The sequence below is a fragment of the Maylandia zebra genome, linkage group LG14 (genome assembly GCF_041146795.1).
Source record: "Maylandia zebra isolate NMK-2024a linkage group LG14, Mzebra_GT3a, whole genome shotgun sequence".
NCBI lineage: Eukaryota > Metazoa > Chordata > Actinopteri > Cichliformes > Cichlidae > Maylandia > Maylandia zebra.
In genome coordinates, this window is record NC_135180.1 from 27134389 (window position 1) to 27154139 (window position 19751).

Here is a 19751-nt window from a genome sequence, read left to right on the forward strand (position 1 = left end):
CAGATAAATAAATCAATTTGACATCTATCTGCTCTTTCTATATTCTCTAAACAGCAGGACACAGTGTATATACGCTGCAGAGAAAGCCACCAGCAAAGCCACCGGCAGCACAGAGGATTCAATCAGCCATATGATATGGTAATAGCCAATCTCTGTGTCAGGCATGATAGTGGTAGAGATGATAGCTGGCTGAACGTTGAGTATAAGACAAGGTCTTTGCATTTGAAGGAAAAAGACTAAAGTTAAAGGAAGAAGCTACGCAGACTGACATAACTCCCATGTCCCCTTCTCTCTGGGGGATCCATTACTATCTTCGCTCGGTTGTGAGAGAAAGTCACACTTCTTCAGGACCCAAGGTAAGCTTTTAGACCACGACCAAATGTCTCTAACAATGTGCTTCGTTTTAAAAAATGAATAATTCAAAAGACTGCCGCTTTTAGTTCGGTTCTGAGGAGCAGATGGTCTGCCGCTCAAGTTCCCCCAACCACAAAAAAAGGCAGAAAGAAAGAGAGAAAATGAAATGGTCACTGTGCCACTGATTATTGTGCTGCTCTTTCTGAGGCATTATTCTTAGCACATAATCTAGACTGCATGGAAATCCTACATTATCATTGGAGAGGAACAGACAGGACCTAACCTAATGACACACATGCTGCTGCTACATTACACTTAAATCAGGAGGCTTCAGGATAAATCCTCACTTTTAGCTATAAGCAGATTTATGGTTGTTGTGTTTTTTTCATGGGCTGAAGTCGCTGCTATGGCACAAACCTGAAGTAAACATCTAAAGCGCGATCCGAGCACTCGCAGCGCCAGGGTCACAAACCAGGACAGCTCAAAACACTAATGCGGATGTGGATGAATGCTAGCAGAGCCATTAAAATAAGATATGGCACCTTTACTGAGTACTGATGCGAAAACACACTTTGTTTACATATATTATATTGTTATATTATACACAGGATAATATATATTATATTGAAACTGAGACATTGGAACAATATTTGATAAAGGGAGGATCTGCAGCCCAGCGATGTCCTGGTGTTGAACCTTGTTTGCAAGCACATAAAGGATTTCTAATCCCAGATCATGTAATACAGTTACATCACTCTGTGCTCACTTCCTCTTGAGTGATAACTGCATTTTATTTTATTTTTAAAAAGCACTATGTATACATGTACTTGAGAGAGACCAGACTTCTTAAAAGAGGTCCCAGGAGCTCAGTGCTGCATTTCAACTGAGGTGGAAATATAAATCATAAAGTAAAGGTCAAAGCAGTAAAAGGCCAAGCTCTACTGCTGAGGCACTTTTAATGAGTAACTCTTGTTTAAAAAAAAAAAAAAAAAAGCAAAACAAAACCCTTAAACCGGCACCGCGTAGTGCAAGCATATTTGAATAGATTCCACCTTTCCACATCCACGGGTTCAGGTGCATGTTGCATTGATGACAAGATGGTGCCCCAGTTATTTGAACACGAGTTGCTCAGTGGTGCATATATCAAAAAATAAATTCCAAGCTTCCTCCGTGTTCCTCACGCTTCCGTAATTTTGGGCCCATAGAGCACAGCATCTCTCCAAGTCAAGCTGGTAGAGTGTACGTGCGACTGAAACGACCGGCCAGATTTCCATCATTATGGAAACAATGGATTCTGATTAGATTAAGAGCCATTTCAAAGGAGATATATATATATATATATATATATGGCCACAAATCATAGTATAGCCTCTTGTTTGTGTTTCCTGGAAGCCTGGTTTCTTTCATATTCAATGTCTCCATGACTTCGCCATGACATCATTAGGACATCAGCATGACTTTTTTTTAAAGACTTGACAACCTCATGTGTGCTGCAACTGAGTCATCAAGCTCATCATCCACAAATTTAGTGAAACGAACTGTTGAGCTAGTTAATAGGTATGCCCTCGTTGTCATCTGTTGTGATTTTATTTTGAAAGGATGCTTCCTGTTATGCTGCAGAGTGCACGCGAGAGTTCAATAATAAAAACTAAGTGTTGTTCCGGTGAAAAGCCGATGCCCCACGTGTGATTATTCCTCCGTCTAGACAATATAAGTATCTTCAATATTCATGCAGATTCCGCTGGAAGACCCGTCTCTGCTAACAGGTTATGGGCCCAGGAAAACATTGAAGCTACGCCAGGGGAAAGTTTACCACCAGAAAAGTCGCAAAGTACAGCGTGTTCGGTGAGGGCTAGCGTGCTAAGTTAGCACCATGAATAAGCGTGCTGGTGAACCCAGTGGCCGATGGGCAAGGTTGGTTTTTGACGGAGATGAGAAGAATTATGAACTGTGGGAGACAAAATTTTTGGGACATCTTAGATTACAAGGTCTAAAAGACACAATATTGAAAAGTGATGACGACGATGAGGACGACGAAGATAAGAATGCCCAGGCCTATGCAGAGTTAATACAGTTCCTGGATGATAAGAGTTTATCGCTCGTGATGAGAGAAGCTGCCGATGATGGACGCGAGGCACTGAAAATTTTAAGAGACTATTATGCAGGAAAAGGTAAACCAAGAATTATCAGCCTTTATACCGAACTGACTTCTCTGAAGAAAGCAAGCACGAGCGTCACGGAGTACATCATACGCGCAGAGACATTTATTACAGCCCTGAGAAATGCTGGAGAGACACTTAGTGATGGTCTGCTTGTAGCGATGGTGTTAAAAGGTTTACCAGAAACATTTAAACCTTTTTCCGTTCACATTACGCAAAGTGAATCAGAAATCAAGTTTGCGGAATTTAAAACGAAACTCCGCAGCTATGAGGACACTGAGAAAATGCGCTTAATGGAACAAGAGGATAACATCATGAAGGTGAGAGTGCAACCCAGCGTGAGACCCGCAGCAGCTGCTAATGACCACAGGAGAGACATGTCAGACATAGTCTGTTTTAAGTGTGGCCAGAGCATGCCGCTACAGACAGTGGTGCGGTCACTGTAGGAGCAACACCCATCGAGAGTCGACTTGCAGGAGACGACAATGGAATGATGAAGCACGCATAGCCTCGGAGGAGGGCGACAACGCAGAGAGCGACGACACTTATGTCTTCCGGATGAGCGATGACTACGCGGCACCTCAACAGCCACAAGACATCAGGACCAAAGGCCTAATGGTGGATACTGGCGCAACATCACACATCCTGAATGATAAAACAGCGTTCAAGAAATTTAATGACGACTTCCAGCCGGGAACGCACTGTGTGGAATTAGCTGATGGCACCAGGTGTAAAGGAGTGGCTGAAGGCAGAGGAGATGCAGAGGTGTGCTTGATTGACAGCAGAGGGAGACAGTGTAAAACAACACTGAAAGACGCCCTATGCATTCCCTCATTTCCACAGAATATCTTCTCTGTGAGAGCGGCCACCACGAACGGAGCCACTATCATCTTTAAGAAAGGAAGGAACGTCCTTCAACACAGAGACGGTACAAAGTTTCACATCCATGAGCACAACAGACTTTATTACCTTGAGACTGTAAGTGAGTATGATGATAAGTGTAATAATTGTTTTGATGTGCAGACATGGCATGAAATTTTGGGACATTGCAATCATAGTGACATTCTGAAGCTACAAAATGTGGTTGAAGGTATGAAAATCAAAGGGAAAACTGACAAAGAAAGTTTGAACTGTGAGGTGTGTATTCAGGGAAAATTTGTCCAGACTAGGAATAGAAACCCTGACAGGAGAGCTGAGAAACCTCTCGAGCTGGTACATACGGATCTAGCAGGGCCGATAGATCCAGAATCACGAGATGGACACAGATATGCATTATTGTTTACCGATGACTTTTCCGGTGCAGTATTTGTATATTTTCTCAAAAACAAAAGTGAAACAATGCAAGCAACTGAAATCTTTTTGGCCGATACAGCCCCACTCGGGAAGGTAAAGTGTATCAGGTCAGACAACGGCACAGAGTTCATGGCAAAGAGTTACCAGGTATTGTTAAACAAACATGGAATAAGACATGAAACTTCAGCCCCATATTCCCCTCACCAGAATGGTACAGCGGAACGTGGCTGGAGAACACTTTTTGATATGGGGAGGTGCATGCTTATTGAGAGTGCCATACCAAAGGAATTATGGACGTATGCAGTTCAAACAGCGGCTATCGTGAGAAACAGATGCTTTAACAACCGGACAGGGCAGACACCTTACTTTTTGCTGACTGGGCGGAAGCCCAATCTATCCAGAATGCGAAAGTTTGGGTGTGAGTGTTATGCTTACAAGCAAAACAAGGGTAAGCTGGATTCTAAGTGTACAAAAGGGATTTTTGTAGGCTACGACAAAAACAGTCCAGCATACAAGGTTTATTTCCCAGACAGCGCCAAAGTGCAAAAGTTTAGGCTGGTTAAGTTTGTAACCAAACACAATGAGGAAAAGCAAACACAAACTGATACGACATCTGAGGATGAAGACATACAGGTGAGGGAGAGACCAAACGTGAACAGGGAAAGCCCCAGTACCAGTTCACAGGAACCAGATACTGACAACCAACCAGAAGTGAACAGTCAGATGCCACTTAGTGATGAGACTGAAAACTCCAGAAGGTATCCTTCTAGAACAAGAAAGAAACCAGATTATCTAAATGAATATGAGTCAGGAGAAGACATTGATGATCAAGTGCTGACTAACATAGACTACTGTTACAGACTGATAAGTAACTCACCCGTGACATTCAGTGAAGCTGCAAGGTCACCCAACTCTAGAGAGTGGAAAGCAGCTATGGATGAAGAAATGCAATCCTTAAAAGAGAACAACACCTTTACCCTAACAATCTTACCTGAGGGAAAGAAAGCAGTGGGGGGTAGATGGGTATATGTGAAGAAAAACAGTGGTGATGGATCAGAAAAATATAAAGCACGGTACGTAGCTAAAGGTTACAACCAGTGTTTTGGGATAGACTATGATGAAACTTTTTCTCCGACTGCTAACCTGACAAGCATAAGAGTATTGATGCAGTGTGCAATACAAGAAAACCTGATTTTGCATCAGATGGATGTAAAAACCGCATACTTGCATGCACCAATAGATTTTGAAGTGTATGTTGAGCAGCCAGAAGGCTATGAAGTAAAAGGAAAAACAGATGAGAAACTGGTCTACAAGCTGGAAAAGTCACTTTATGGGCTTAAACAGTCAGGCCGAAACTGGAACAGGACATTACATGACTATTTTATAGAGAACGGTTTCATGCAGAGTCCTGTAGATCATTGTGTTTACACAAGGAAAACAGGAAAAGAAAAAGTGATCATGATCATATGGGTTGATGATATTATTATTGCAGCCAGTGATGAAAGGGTTTTGAAAACTGTGAAGGAAATGCTAACTGCAAGATTCAAAATGAAAGATATGGGGAAACTCAAACATTTTCTTGGTATTGATTTTGAGCAAACCCAAGATTGTGTAAAAATGTTACAAGAGAGATATGTAGAAAACATACTGGAAAGATTTCAAATGCAAGACTGTAAACCAAGATCAACTCCTTGTGAACAAAGGTTGAACTACAATGATGATGCTGAGAAAATGAACAATGTCAGAATGTCAGAGAGGCAGTAGGTAGCCTTATTTACTTGACCTCTTGCACACGACCAGATTTGAGTTTTGTTGTAAGTAAGCTGTCACAGCACTTCAAAGAACCAGCTGTGGAACATTGGACTACTGTGAAACATGTTCTAAGGTACCTGAAACAATCAAAAGACAAGACATTGTGCTACAGGAAAAGTGACAAAGATTTGAGAGTACAAGGTCACAGTGACTCAGACTGGGCTGCGGATGTGACTGACAGGAGGAGTACTACAGGTTACTGCGTAAGCCTGAATGAAGGAGGTACTTTGGTGTCATGGCGAACAAAGAAGCAGCCAACTGTTGCCTTGTCAACTTGTGAAGCAGAGTACATAGCTTTGGCAGCAACAACACAAGAATGTTTGTACTTGACACAACTGTTGCAAAGCATGTATGAGCATCAAAAGAGACCGCCAAAGATTTTTGAGGACAATCAAGGGACTATTGCATTGGCAAAGAATCCTGTTAACAGACAGAGGTGTAAGCATATCGATATCAAATATCATTTTGTGAGATCAACAGTTAATGCTGGAAATTTGATATTGGAGTATTGTCCGACAGGTCTGATGGTGGCCGATGTTATGACAAAGCCAGCAACAAAGGGGAAGTTATTGAAGTTTGAGAAATATATGTTTGGAGTGTAAACAAATAGTAAAGAAAAACTGTTTCTTTTGGAATGCATGTAAAGCTGACAACGTGAGTGCAAGTGGGGGTGTTGAGCTAGTTAATAGGTATGCCCTCGTTGTCATCTGTTGTGATTTTATTTTGAAAGGATGCTTCCTGTTATGCTGCAGAGTGCACGCGAGAGTTCAATAATAAAAACTAAGTGTTGTTCCGGTGAAAAGCCGATGCCCCACGTGTGATTATTCCTCCGTCTAGACAATATAAGTATCTTCAATATTCATGCAGATTCCGCTGGAAGACCCGTCTCTGCTAACACGAACTATTAAATTCTACTGTTTACTGTTCAATTATTGTTGAAGGCAAATCTTTAATAAAAGACAGACCTTCAATTTAATCAAACATGGACGGATGAACTCTGTGCACTTTCAAAGCAAACTCAAACTGTATTGGAAAATTAGAGAGAGCAAGGAAAATGACATCTAATGTTGGTATATGCAACTTTAACATGTGACAAGTAACTCTTAATAAATCCTGAAGTTATAGAACAAAGCTCACTTGACAGACAAGTCAAAACATCCTTTATGCTCCGTTTTTGTTCACCACCTCTGGAGTGAAATCGCGCACTGGCTCATCAGCTACAAGATGCCCCGTTTTGTTCTGCAGCTAGTTGCTAGCAGCATCAATCACTCAGTACGGTACATGGCAGGTTTATGAAAAAGAGCATTTTTGGTAAAAACTGTTGGCTGATATGAACTGTACAACACTGTGGACAGGAGAGCTAAACAATGAGCTGAACATGTTGAGAGGAAGTGTGCTGTTGGCTGGTGATTCTCAGTGGGTTTCTCACTAAGAGTGACCCTTTTGCACATCCACTCTTCACATCAATAATATATCGGTGCAGCTTTAATGCTTTCTTTAATGCAGTTTGAGTGGAACACGTTTTTTCCTCTGTGGGACACGCTTATGTGTATAATATTTGTCATTTTGATGGATCGTGGCATGGGAACAGATGCACACGGGACCTCTCTTGCAGAGGACATTTTGATGTTGAATGAGTGCCCTATGTATTTCTAATTTTGTGTTCAAGACAAAGCTCCTTCAGGGTGATGAAGTCTCATCTAATATTATCTAAACTAAATAAAGCTTTGCTAATAACAAAAACTCTTGGAGCCGTTTATTTCTGTGAATATCTACAATTATGTCTCCAAGAAGAACAGATAAGAAGTCAGATTAATACAGACAAATGACATTATGTATATTTACAGTAATACCAGCTAATCTCAGCGATTACCTCATCATTTCGCCTACTGCATAAAGCCATCCGTCTGCCATTAATAATGCTATCAACTGTTAACAGGGGTCATTTTAATCCCTTTATTGTGAGTGTATAATACCGTAGTTAAAGCTCTCTATTCTGCAATTTTGAGCTGTCCTTGTACTCACTGTGCCCTCGCCCCATTCAGTTGATTTGAATAGCCAAATGTCACTGTGACAAATCTTTGTCTTCGTTTTCTCATATTTGAATAGGATACTTTTCAAAATCCTGAAATCAAATTCAGTGCTTTCATTTTGGGAAACTCAGCCCAGCTGTGTCTTAAAGTGCATTAGAGGCAACGTTTTCCAACCAAAGCCAGCTTTGGTATTATTAATAAGAGTCAACGGGCACTTACTACAGATAACAGAATCAGCGTGGCACCATGCTGATGTGTTACAGACAAAATTGTCTCGTCAAAGCAGAAAAATAACAGCAAAACAGCTTCAGGTGGCCAAAGTGACAAGCAGCAACCTGCTCCCGCGACAAGTGTGCAATCAGTGAAAAGTCTACGCCGCTATGAGCATGACAGCAGCACATTTTCTTTGTGAGAAACAATACTTTCACAGCAACGTTTGCCTCGTGACAAGAAGATTGCGGTGCGGCGGTTGAAAGCACCTTTCGGCAAAAAAAAAGAAACTCTGTCAACCTGTTTGTGTCGTGGAAAAATAAATGTCACCGCTGATAATGGGGACCTCAGAGAAGGTATGTTTTTAGTCGGATCATAAACACGGCACATTAGAGCCAGCAGGTCCTCGGAGATCTCCGAGTGCATAGGGGAATTTAGAGTGTGACTTGATTTGTGTGAAAATTTTTAATTTGGCGCATCCTGGTGTGAAATGACTTAATTTACAAGAGATGAACAAGTTAGAAAGTGCACTGGCTAAGCACGCTGTATGGCAGACTTTTAAAATAAGCACAGAAAATGCAAAGCTTTGACATGAGTCTGTTGCAGCATTTAGTGCACAGACTCCCATTTATGAGAGCAGCTATTTTAAAGAACCGAGGGTTAAAGCTCTCAGCAGAAAGTACAGCTAAAATCAACAGGACACCGGCAGATATCAGCTCCACACTGGTGAAATATCCAATTTAACGTGCATGTTGATCCAGCAACCCTCAATTGTAAGTTAAAGCAGAAAACAAAACCTTGTTAGGCCCCCTGTAGCCACTAAACGCGTTTCATCGCTGCGCTGCGGCGTCAGAGCGGACGAATCAATGAGAAGCTTTTAAACATGTTAACTTCTGCAAGCATGAGGGGCAATGCGGAGGTAAGTTGAGCCATAAGCGTGAATGGCAGTCAACCTTGAGCTGACGTCCAATATGACGGGAGCTTTATTTAAACGAGAGTGTGCCGCCCCCCTGCAAGGTTATCACACTCTGTAATACTCTCAAGGCTAACCGGTAAACACACAAATGTATCAGAGCAAGAGGTGCTTTACAGAGAGAAATGCAGTAAATTCCATCTGATACATGTTTACACTTCAACATGAAAAAAGATATTTTCGCTCTTAAATGAAACGCTTCAATAAATATCGGCCGTATCAGTATCCTTATGGTCATTTATTTATAATCAGCTCTTAAAAATATTGAAAAGTGTGCCTATTTACACTTAGGGTCCAATATTCAGTCTCAGTTTTGTTATTTATTTATTTTTTAAAAAGAACATTGCGGTTTTGCATAAAAGTTATCTACTGCCTGTAGAGAGTAATTTGTTTCACTACTTGTGACATTATCTTGCACTGCCACGGAAGTCTCAGACACTTTGATGTTATATATGGCCACGGATCAGCATAAATCCATTCAAAATTGATCCTTCTTTAAAGTCACCACAAACCAACAGCAAAGTCAGCAAAAACAAGCCCACAAACCACCACCACTCATGTTAAACCAGGTGTGGTGCTGTAAGCCGGTTCATCGTAGCTTTTGTTACCCTTTCAAAAACCAAGCTTCGGGTTATGGCACTGGCACGCTCAAATGTGGAGCATCACTTTGCATCGGGGGTTTTCTGTCAGTAGCTTGGTGTTTGGGAAGCTTTGATGCAGTTTTTGCAGAAGTGGATGGTGGATTACAGCCTGGCTTTTTTGCCCACACATGAACAGCAGCTTTTGAAAAAGCTCCGTAAGATGAAGTTCTCTGTGTTTGCTTGCGGATGACGGCAACAAAGATTTTGTCTCGCAATGTCAGAGGTGCGCACATTTATCTCACTGTGCGTCGTGTTATTGCTTGGATGAGAAGATTTTCTTTAGTGATGGAGAAAATCTTGAGACATTGCAGACTGGACTTTTGTTGACCTTATGACTTCCCCCACCCCAGGCTTCTGGCCTATAAAAACAACTTGTATATGTGGAAAAAGTCAGAGTACAGTTTGTAATGTTTGTACCTATGCACAGAAAATTAAAGGTTATGTGCATGTGTGTGTACACATAAAGGCACATTAGGTTTTTATCATGCTGGAGAGATTATGTCCCTCTGGTGCGGGGGTCTGAGCATCTCTGCTGAAACTGCTTTTCTGGTAACCAGGCAAAAAAATGGATGGAGTAACTGTAATATGATTACTTAATTTAGGAGCAGTGTTGCCTGACATTAGTGCATTAAACAGAAATGTAATGCCATTACTGACGTATTACAAAGTAACACTGCTGACAGTGGAGCTTAAAGCTTTGTTTTCCTGAAAAAGACAGCCCAGTGCAGCTGCGAAACATTTACGACACATGTACGCACTGACCTGAAACCTGAACCCTTCGGGGTGTCAAAGTGTCATTTCTCAGAATATTAATTAAGTTCTACCTTAAGTAAATATGATAAAACAGGCTAATTTTAGCAATAACCACAATAGCACCATACATTCAAGTAACCTGGTTTTACTTGAGCTGTTGGAAGTTCTTGGGGTTAGCAATATAGCCCACATGCTTCAAGGGTTGTCATGTTGTGCGTTCGGAGACGCTCCTCGTCTGCCTTGGTTGTAACGAGTGGTTATTTGACTTGCTGTTGTCTTCCCAGCAGCTCAAAGCAGTCTGGCCATTCGCTTCTGACCTCTAACATCAATAAGGCATTTTCACCCAGAGAACTGCCGCTCGCTGGATATTTTCTCTTTTTCTGACCATCCTCTGTAAACCCTCGAGACGGTTGTTTCTGAAATACTCAGGCCAGCATGTCTGGCACCTAGAAACATGCCACCTTCAAAGTCACTTAAATCACATTTCTTCCCCATTCTGATCATTTGATAGTTGGGATTTTCTCTTTACCTTACAATATAAAGTGCCTTGAGGTGACTGTTGTTGTTACTTGATGCCATATAAACAGAACTATACTGCAGGACATCTTAAGCTGTGCCTAAATGCACAGTTTCTGCCATGTGATTGGCTGATTGGATATTTATATTACTGAGCAGTTAAACAGGCGTACCTAAAAAAGTGGTTTGTGAGTGTTATCATGTCCAGTATCTGCAACACACAACATAAATTCATGCAGGATTTTTTCTTTTCTTTTCAGTGGTATTAAAAAAAATCTAAGCAGATTTAGAGCTGATACAGATTTAACTCGTTATGAACTGATGATCCGTGATGAATCATCCATGATGATTAGATGGAATAATTGTAATAACTGCAACTGATGTCTTTTATACACAAAGAAAAGGAAAAAACAAAAAACCGAGAAAGAAATCCAGAGAAAGCGTGCAACCACAGTTTAATGAAAGCTCATTAATGCCACAGGCAGATCTGATAGACAAGTTATTGCATTGGTCCTAATTCTCTCTCTCTGACACACGCCCACATGTTTGCTCAAGGCGTCTCCTACATCTCTGCCTCATCTAACACGCAAAGTAAGCCGGGTAGGAGCTGAGAGGGAGATCACGATTGCATTTTACAAGCTGGTTATTCGGGCTATATCTGGCGTTTCTTGGCTCCTAGCTGTGGTGTTTCATAAGGCTGGGAGCTGCTTTCATTAATTAGTATTTACAAATATTAACCCCGCATCCTCCCCAGGGGCAGAAGTGTACTGCAGTCATGCTAATGTGTGAAAACAACAGAGACACCGAGGGGACGTCCTGTTTTGCTTCATATCTCAGAGCCTTTTATCAACACCCAGGCTCGGAGTTAAACACACACACACGAAAACACCTGGACCTGTCTCAGCTCACAGCTTTATATCTGGTGGGAAAAACAAAAACAGAAACACAACCTGCAGAAAGCTCAGAGGCGAACTTTACACGAAAGTTAAAGTGAGACAGCAGCAGAAGGCTGGCAGCTTGTAGTTGGGGCTCGTGGCTGTCTGCTGAAATTCACTCATGTCTTTTTCTTTTCTTTTTTTTCTCATTTCAATTCATTTACATACTTAAAAGGGCCAAAACATTCAAGGAGTTCTTGTGACATTGCCAAGTAATCTCTGCGGGAGGGTGATAACATGTCACAGCAGACTACATTTCAAAGCCGATGAGTCGGGTTTGATTTTCTTCTGGCATCAGACTGAGAACTGAAGCCTTTGTTTAGCAACCGTCCTCCTCTTCCATCATCTAAACTCTAAATGATGTCATCAGCCACTGTACCAGAAGTGGGACATCATCAGCATCCGGCAACATGACTCGAGGCTGTGGCACATTAGACGACTACCTCCCCTCTGCAGTGGTTTCATCATCTGTGTTCTTTTTATCAAGAAGTACTATAGGAAGCTTTAGTCAGCCCTGAGCCACATTTGTCGCTAAGTAATGACCGCAGGGATCGGAGCGGACACAAATCACCAGCTAAGGATTGTTTAGCATCGATTAGTTCTGCAGCAAGCACCACAACAGCTGAGTCTGAATACAGCTCGAGATAACAGAAATTTCAATGAGACGTATTGAAGTCTATTAATTGAGGTTCGGTTTGCATGTCTGCGTGAGAGGCGAGCTGCTGGGCTGAATTACATGCACATTGTGAGGCAGGCCATTGTTGTTCGCAATCACACGGAGGCTTTGTGAAAAACTGCTAGGCTGTGTGTACCGGTGGTGTTTTTGTCTGAGCGCGGTTCAAGCAGGAGTCATGAAGCCTGTTCGAATCCTTTTCACGAATGCTTTTATGAAAATACATATGGGAACACGCTGTATCGTAGAGGCGGGACAAGAGGAAATACCCACTCCAGATCAATAGATGTGGGCAGATGGTGTGGGTGTTGAGAAGTACCTTTAATGTTCAGAGGTGGTTCCAGTTTACAATAATGAAGCAATGTGGGTTGCAAGCAAAGTTACTGGGGTTAAAGAGCTCAGGGTTTGAAGCAATTTTTTTTGTTTATGACTGAAGACATTGTAAAATAGAGCTGCGCTTGGTTTTATGGCCCAAAACTTTAACATTTACCAGCAATGCGAGTAAAACCCCTGGGTGCTATAACTTGCCAGCATAAACAAGCGTGCAAGCACAGTTTAGCAGCAGAAGACAAATCCTTTACCCCCCAGAGTTGGTCAGAACTAAACAAAACAACAGGTGATTAGTTAAAAATGTATAGACAGGTGAGTGGTTGCTATAAATGGCGAGGTGAAATTGGTTGCAAAGAGGAATTTTGTGCTTGCAGGGAAGATGACGACTTGTTTGCAAACAGTCACCAACCAAGAGACGGAAAACATTTGCCTTCAAAGCAAGTCTTTGCAAATAAGTTAGCTTCTTCCATGCTAACTAATGAATGTGGCAGTTTGCTAGTAACCAAAGCAATTGTTTGGAGGATTTTGATGCAGCACGCCCTTTTGCTACAGTCAGCAACCTTCAGCAACCAATCACTAAATAAGAACACGTATTTTTTCTTCTTCTTCTTTGTAACTGGAGGTTGCCAACCAGTCTCTAGGCCTGTGACGTCATAATGATTCAAACAGATGTTGTAAACCAAACTGAATGTGTTACTTTAAAGGCTTAATAATCATTTTTGTCAAAAAAGCAACAAAAAGTTTCCTGTGAAGCATTTTCTCTGCACGTAATTTTGGGGATATGTGTAGACATTGTTGCAACTGTACACAAGGGTTTTAAATGTTTCCATCATTAACTCTAAAAGTTTTCTGAGGACTGTTTTCAGGATTAACCATCTTTGAGTCCAGTTATTAAATCTAATATAATCCTGAATAACATCAGTGTCACAAACTGTCAGTGAAGCCATCCAAGTAAACTATACAACAAAAAGTTCTACAGCAGCACCACTGGATCCCTTTGGAGGTCTAGTTTAAATAATTCCAGAACTGTCTGTGTATTTTTTTTAATCTTTCTTTGAACTCTAAAATATCAGTGTTTCCACTGGCTGTGCAAATCCAGTATTAATGAGGCTTTGGTCTAAAATGTAAATACATCATTTAATCAAGAGAGATTTATTTCCTTTCATGTCCACTGAGTCGAAATTTAATTTCCTTAACATTAAATTTTTTTAGCCCCATTGAGAATGAAAAAACAAAACAAAACATCTGCACTCTCATGAATTGTTTTTTTTTTCTGAGCCCTGCTTTTATTTATGCTTTGGATTAAGGCTTGGAAATTTAAGCTGTTACTAGAGCAACGATTAAAATATAATCGTTTTGTCAAAGGTAATCAAAAATGATCTTTTAAAAGCATCTTTGGTAATGTGTGTGCGCCTCTATAAGCACGCCTGGAGGGTGGTGGCTTGTCAGGTTATTGCACTACCCCTCACAATTTCTGCGCTCACAGCTGGATTAAAAGTGAGAGTTTAATGGTTTCGCTTTTGCTTGAGTGGAGCTTCTTTTGACCTCTGCTGTGGTCTAATGGTTTCGCTGTGTGGCCACTTCAGGGACCAAGGGGACACTGAGAACATGAGAGTCTTGCTGGCATTCATCGGTGGTATTAAAATAATGAAATAAAAATGAATGCACATGTGACATTTCCAGTTTAAAATCCATCTGTTGTTGGGGAGGATGTGTTCAGTTCCCACAGCTGTAGGGGTGTTTGAAATGAAGCTAAACACAACATCTACACCCATCTGGAGGGACAGAAAACACGATAAGAAAAGCCAAGCACAACTAGGAGGCAGTCACGCCATATGGGCTGTTAGTGCGCGTGCACGTGTGCGTGTGAGAAAGAGCCAGTTATACGAGACTTTTGTAGAATTAACATCGTTTTACCTGAAGAAACGCTGACGAAGGAGACAGTCACTAGTAGTAAATTGGCAACGTTCATCTCCTCACTCTCCCGGTGCCAAATCCGCCGGAGTCTGCAGCTCTCTTGAGGGACTCAGCGTCAAAATGATCAGTTAAACCAAAACTCCAGTCATGGAAAAAAGAAAAGAAAAGAAAAGAAAAGAAAAAACGGATTTTACTAAAGAAAACTGGCCGAGCTGATGGCTTTGAAAACGAAGTCTCAGCTGGAATATTCAAACGTTTGAGATCAGCCCGAAAAAAAACTTTGATGTCACTCCCAGGAACCCATGACAGCAGCAGGATCAGCATCAGCATCAGCACCGCCCGGGAGGAGAAACCTAATAACAAAACTCAGCAGCATCACTTCTTAGTGTCCGCATGGTCGCTCACACGCACAGCGACTTCTTCCTAAGATGCTCCCTCTGCTGCTGCCGAAAACAAAACAAAAAAAACAAAAAAAATAAAATAAAAAAGAGGGGGTGGGGGGGCTTAACTATATTTAGCCCGGTCATAAATAAAACAATTCCTCTCCTCTTCCTCTGCTCAGAGTCGGGCACTTGCGGGTTGCAGCGTCAGTTTGAGCGAATATGAAGCGCTGAACATGCCGAGCCGAGCTGCGCACTCCCAGATCCGCAACAATCCTCGCCAACCTCCAGGAGTCTGTGTTTTAAAGAGACAGACACGACATCTGCGCTCTCAAAGTGTACTCACAGGACGGGAGCGTGAAATAAAACTTGCAGAAGGGGCACAGCTGCTGGTCTTATTATGAACTGTGGTAGTATAAGCGTCAGTGTGGAAGTCACTTTTATTAGAAATGATACTTGTGTTTCAGGTAAAGGGTGTGCTTTTAATGTCTATATTGGCTAATGACAAAAATACTGAAAACTAATTATGGCTAATAATGTGAAGATCTTAAAGGTGGTTTTATGTCTAATATTAATGTAAGCCAATAGAAATGCTCTTGGGTTGTAATGTAGGGCAGCATTACAATTTCAGGGTCACACAAAAAGGTTGAGAACCAGAACGAGTGGGTTAGAGGGTAAATCCTAGACTTAATGTTCAGATTCCAAGATCTAAACTCTCAGTAGAATAAGTTACATGGCAAATATGGGGATTTTTAATGCCTTGGCATCAGCATAGCTTGGCCAGAACTGCATTGCATTTTTGACTTGTGAGTCCATCCATCTCTTTAACGCCTGAATAAAAATGTCCTCAAATTTGTAACAAACAAATACTTGGACCTGGAAGATATAACTTCCTTTAATTTTGGTGATTCAGGTCAAAAGTTCCTTTAGTAATAAAAATTAATTTTGGCTGCAGCTCAATAATCTATGAAAAACTACAGACATTTTTAGATCAACATCCCAGGATAAAGTGCTGAAGTGTTGACGCTTTTCTGGTCATTTAATCCGTGCGGTAACTTGGTAACAGCAGGACAAGTTAAATTCAGTTTTATTTATTTAGTTTTAGTTCACAGCCACAGTCATCGAGCAGCACTTTATATTGAAAGATAAAGACATATATAGACCAATGTTACAGAAGAAACACCGCCAATCAGACCATCTCTACTGAGCTAGCACTTGAGGACAGTGGGAAGGAAGAAGTCCTTTTTCACAGAAAGAAATCTCCAAGAAAATCAAGCCCAAACGGTACAGTGGGTGCAGGAGCAGTCTGAGATTAAGAGAAAAGATTTCGCTGATGACAGAGAGATGATAAATAGAAAAAGGACAGACTACAGCAGTTACTGACATGAAGTTGTGAAAATAATAAGAGGAAAGTGGAGGAAAATACTCAGAGCGTCATGGGTCCTCAGCAGAAGCAGAGACTACAGCAGAATAACCAAGGGATGTTTCATGGCCACCTGATCCGGCCATCCAGACATCATTTTAGTAGTAGACAGGGTGTCTGTCTCCTGAACCCAAACTGGGAGCTGGAGAGAGGAGCCTGGTAGTTTGTTCTACTTTTAGAAACTAGGAACCGCAAGAAGCCTGCTCTCTGAGAAGGAAGCGCTCTGTTGGGACCATATGATACTCTGAGGTCTTTAAGATATGATACTGTCTGATCATCTAAGATTTTGTATGCGGGGAAAAGGATTTTCAAGTTAAATCTGGGCTTAACTGGGAGCCAATGACGAGACAATAATAAGAGAGAAATATGATCTCTCTTTCTAGCTTCCATTAGTACTCTGTGTACTTCAGTGTGTTGAATCAACTTAAGGCTTTTCAGGGAGCTTTTAGGACAATAGCCCTAAATACAGTAGAATAGTTTTTCATAAATCTGATTCAGGATGTTTCTAATTTTGGCACTTTTGTTTTCCATCAACTTCCATCCAGGGATACAACCTGGACCAGATGGTAGTCTATTACAGGGCAAACACAGAGAGACAGACAACCATTTACACCTACAGACGATTTAGAATCAGCCTGTAACCTAACATGGATATTTTTGGACTGTGGGAGGAAGCGTGGGAGAACAAGGTACCGGCAGAACATGAAAAATCCACACAGAAGAGGCTCAGCACCAGGTGGATTCAAGCCCAGACCGTGCTCTAACCACACCACTGCACCATGCCGCCTAACATTAACTTAATTATTTATCAGTCATCACTACAGATGTTATAAGAGTCTGGGCAGACATGGACATAAAAGCATTTTGGGATTCAGAGTCTTGCTCAGGAACACTGATTTGTGACTCCATGCTCTGCACAATGCTATTTTAAGTTTCCTCAACCTCAATAAAAGCTAAATTTATTCAAGTAAAAGGCTCTGTTTTCCTTTAAAGTGACACCAAAACAGTGTCAGTGAGGTAAAGTTTTTAATGATTAAAACTTAAATTGAGTTTTTTCATTTCTATTATCACCTATTAAATTGATATTTGAGTCATTTTTAGCCACTAGTTGTTGTATTCACTTTATTAGTTCCTTTTTCTTGACACTTCACATACATGAGTCTCAGTTTCTGGAGGCTCACAAAGATGAAACTTGTTCCTCATGCTTGCTTGTGCATTTTCCCCTTTTGCTATAAAGCCCCTAATGAGAGGTGCTTCCGACATAGAAGTAACAATCTGAATTCGCGACAACTGCCATTGTTTATCCGTAATCACTCCAACACCTCAGCACAGCCATAATCACTCTCTCACTTTCATCATCACTGTCGCTGCTGCTGAGGCTGATAATGATGACAGAGAGCGTCAACCATGTGTGCTAACATGTCCTGCGTCCTCTCCACTTCACATCATCTCAGTCTTGCTGTTTGTCATCCACTCCCTCATGTCGAGATTTGTTCAGCAGCTGCTGTTTCACACCCACTCTTCCACAATCTGGCCCTGCTGTAGCCTCTAGAGTTTGGCCGGGGTCTTTCTCTCAGGGAGCTCTGGACACAAACAGCTCCCTTGGGGTGGGGCCCAGACCCATTCCTCGGTGCTGTTGCTTCATCTCCCTCCACCTCATTGTGCTCATGTCAGGTTGTGAAAGTCCAGCATGATTGAGAGTGACTTTTGGATGCTTGATGCCTGCTTTCCTTTGTCCCTTTCAATAGGACTGGAAATTGTGCAACAGAAGAGGGGGTCCAGATGGCTGTTGCATGGCAGGAGACAAAGAGGGGCCCCACAATAGATTCGATCTCTGCTTCTGTGGAAGTGTGGACCTTATTAAGGGCCACAATGGCGAAGTAGGTATAACACAGAGGCATCTCAACAAGAGAGTGGCCAGAGTCCTGGAGGTATCAGGTGGAAATAAAGATCTTATTTTCCGTGGAAAACCTCAGAGAAGTCATCAGTAAATAATGCTGACCCGATTAACAACATTCTGCTTAGATGTAGTTAGAGTTGTGTCTTTGATGTTTTCCTTTCTCCTTTGTGAACATGCAAAGATAATACAGGAGTACTTCCGAAACTCCCCTGTTTTACTTGTTTGTGCATCTTTCATTAAATCGGAGTTCTTATGAATCAGTTTGTTTTTCAGCGCATTAGTGAATAATCAGTGATAGTCATTAGACATTCAGCCAAGGCTGTAGTTATTTGTACATGCCTGCTGATCAGCTCAGCTTTGAAACATTTCAATTAAAGGAGCAGATGCTGTGGGAGAGAGTGTTGCACCTATTGTGTTCAGAAGGTCGTGGAGCTCATTCAACAATAAGGTTCGACACTGGCCGGGTTTCTGTTTGAATGTGTTGTAATTACAACAAAATTTTGGGGAAAATGTGAAAAAGAAAATTTGAATGAATTATGTGTGACCACTAATATTACAGTTTTTCTCGATTGGTTTGGGTCATTTCTTGAAACCGAGATGACAATCTCAAAACCATAAGGTCATTTGGCCAAACAGTCTTACAGTTCTGCCCAACAGTATAGCTCACTAGCAAAATCAAATATCCTTCCCCAAACTCTTCGTCCATGCTTCAAAAGCAGATTCCTTTCCCATATAAAAGGTCAGTACAGTCAAAATAGCACAGATCCTTCTCAATTGCCTTGGCACATGTGCATTCATTTAGTGCTTTTGTCAAAATAACCTGGATGGTTTAGCACAACACCATGGATCCCCTGCAAAAGCTCACACCTCTCCCAAAAGAGTTTATCCATGTGTCAAAACTAAATATCCTTCTCATATAAATAGTCAATGCCCCCAAAATGCATTATACCTTTGGCATTGTTTAAGCACTGCAAGTCAAAATGCTTAGACGTTCTGTCACTGAGGCACAGGTCTAGCAACAGAATACCACTATGAATAAAACTAAAAGATGTTACAGTAAAATCAGCCTCCAGTAAACCACTCATACTCAAGGAAACTGTAAACATACTTATCCGTACAAAGAAATGTTAACATTAGAGAACATACTGTGAAAAGAAAACATATACAGGATTCTGTAAATGTGAACAGTTATAAACACAAACAAAAAACAAAAAAAACCAAAAAGAACTCTAGCCTACCATACTGTAAATAAGGTTTCAGAACTATAGTACAGTAATATTTTCAGTGGTCGCCATTGTCACCCTCTCCTTCCTGGCCACCATCCTCATCCCCCTGGCCATCGACGCGCTGCTCACTGTCAGGCCATAAATTCTCATCCATATCGTAACGGATATTTTCCCTTGCGATGCAGCGAGGGAAGAAACGGCGTGAAGGTCTCAACCATCCCCT

General features: G+C 41.4%; 1 protein-coding gene across 1 annotated transcript in view; it reads right to left on the reverse strand.

The window, feature by feature from the left end:
• The window catches only part of zgc:77784 (roundabout homolog 2), a 72050-nt gene extending 56801 nt beyond the window's left edge, over nt 1-15249 (reverse strand). The window contains exon 1 of the mRNA XM_004558118.3: nt 14600-15249. Within this exon, the coding sequence (XP_004558175.1) occupies nt 14600-14654 (55 nt within the window). The 5' untranslated portion in view covers nt 14655-15249. The remainder of the gene's footprint in view (nt 1-14599) is intronic.
• Between the last annotated feature and the right edge of the window lie 4502 nt (nt 15250-19751).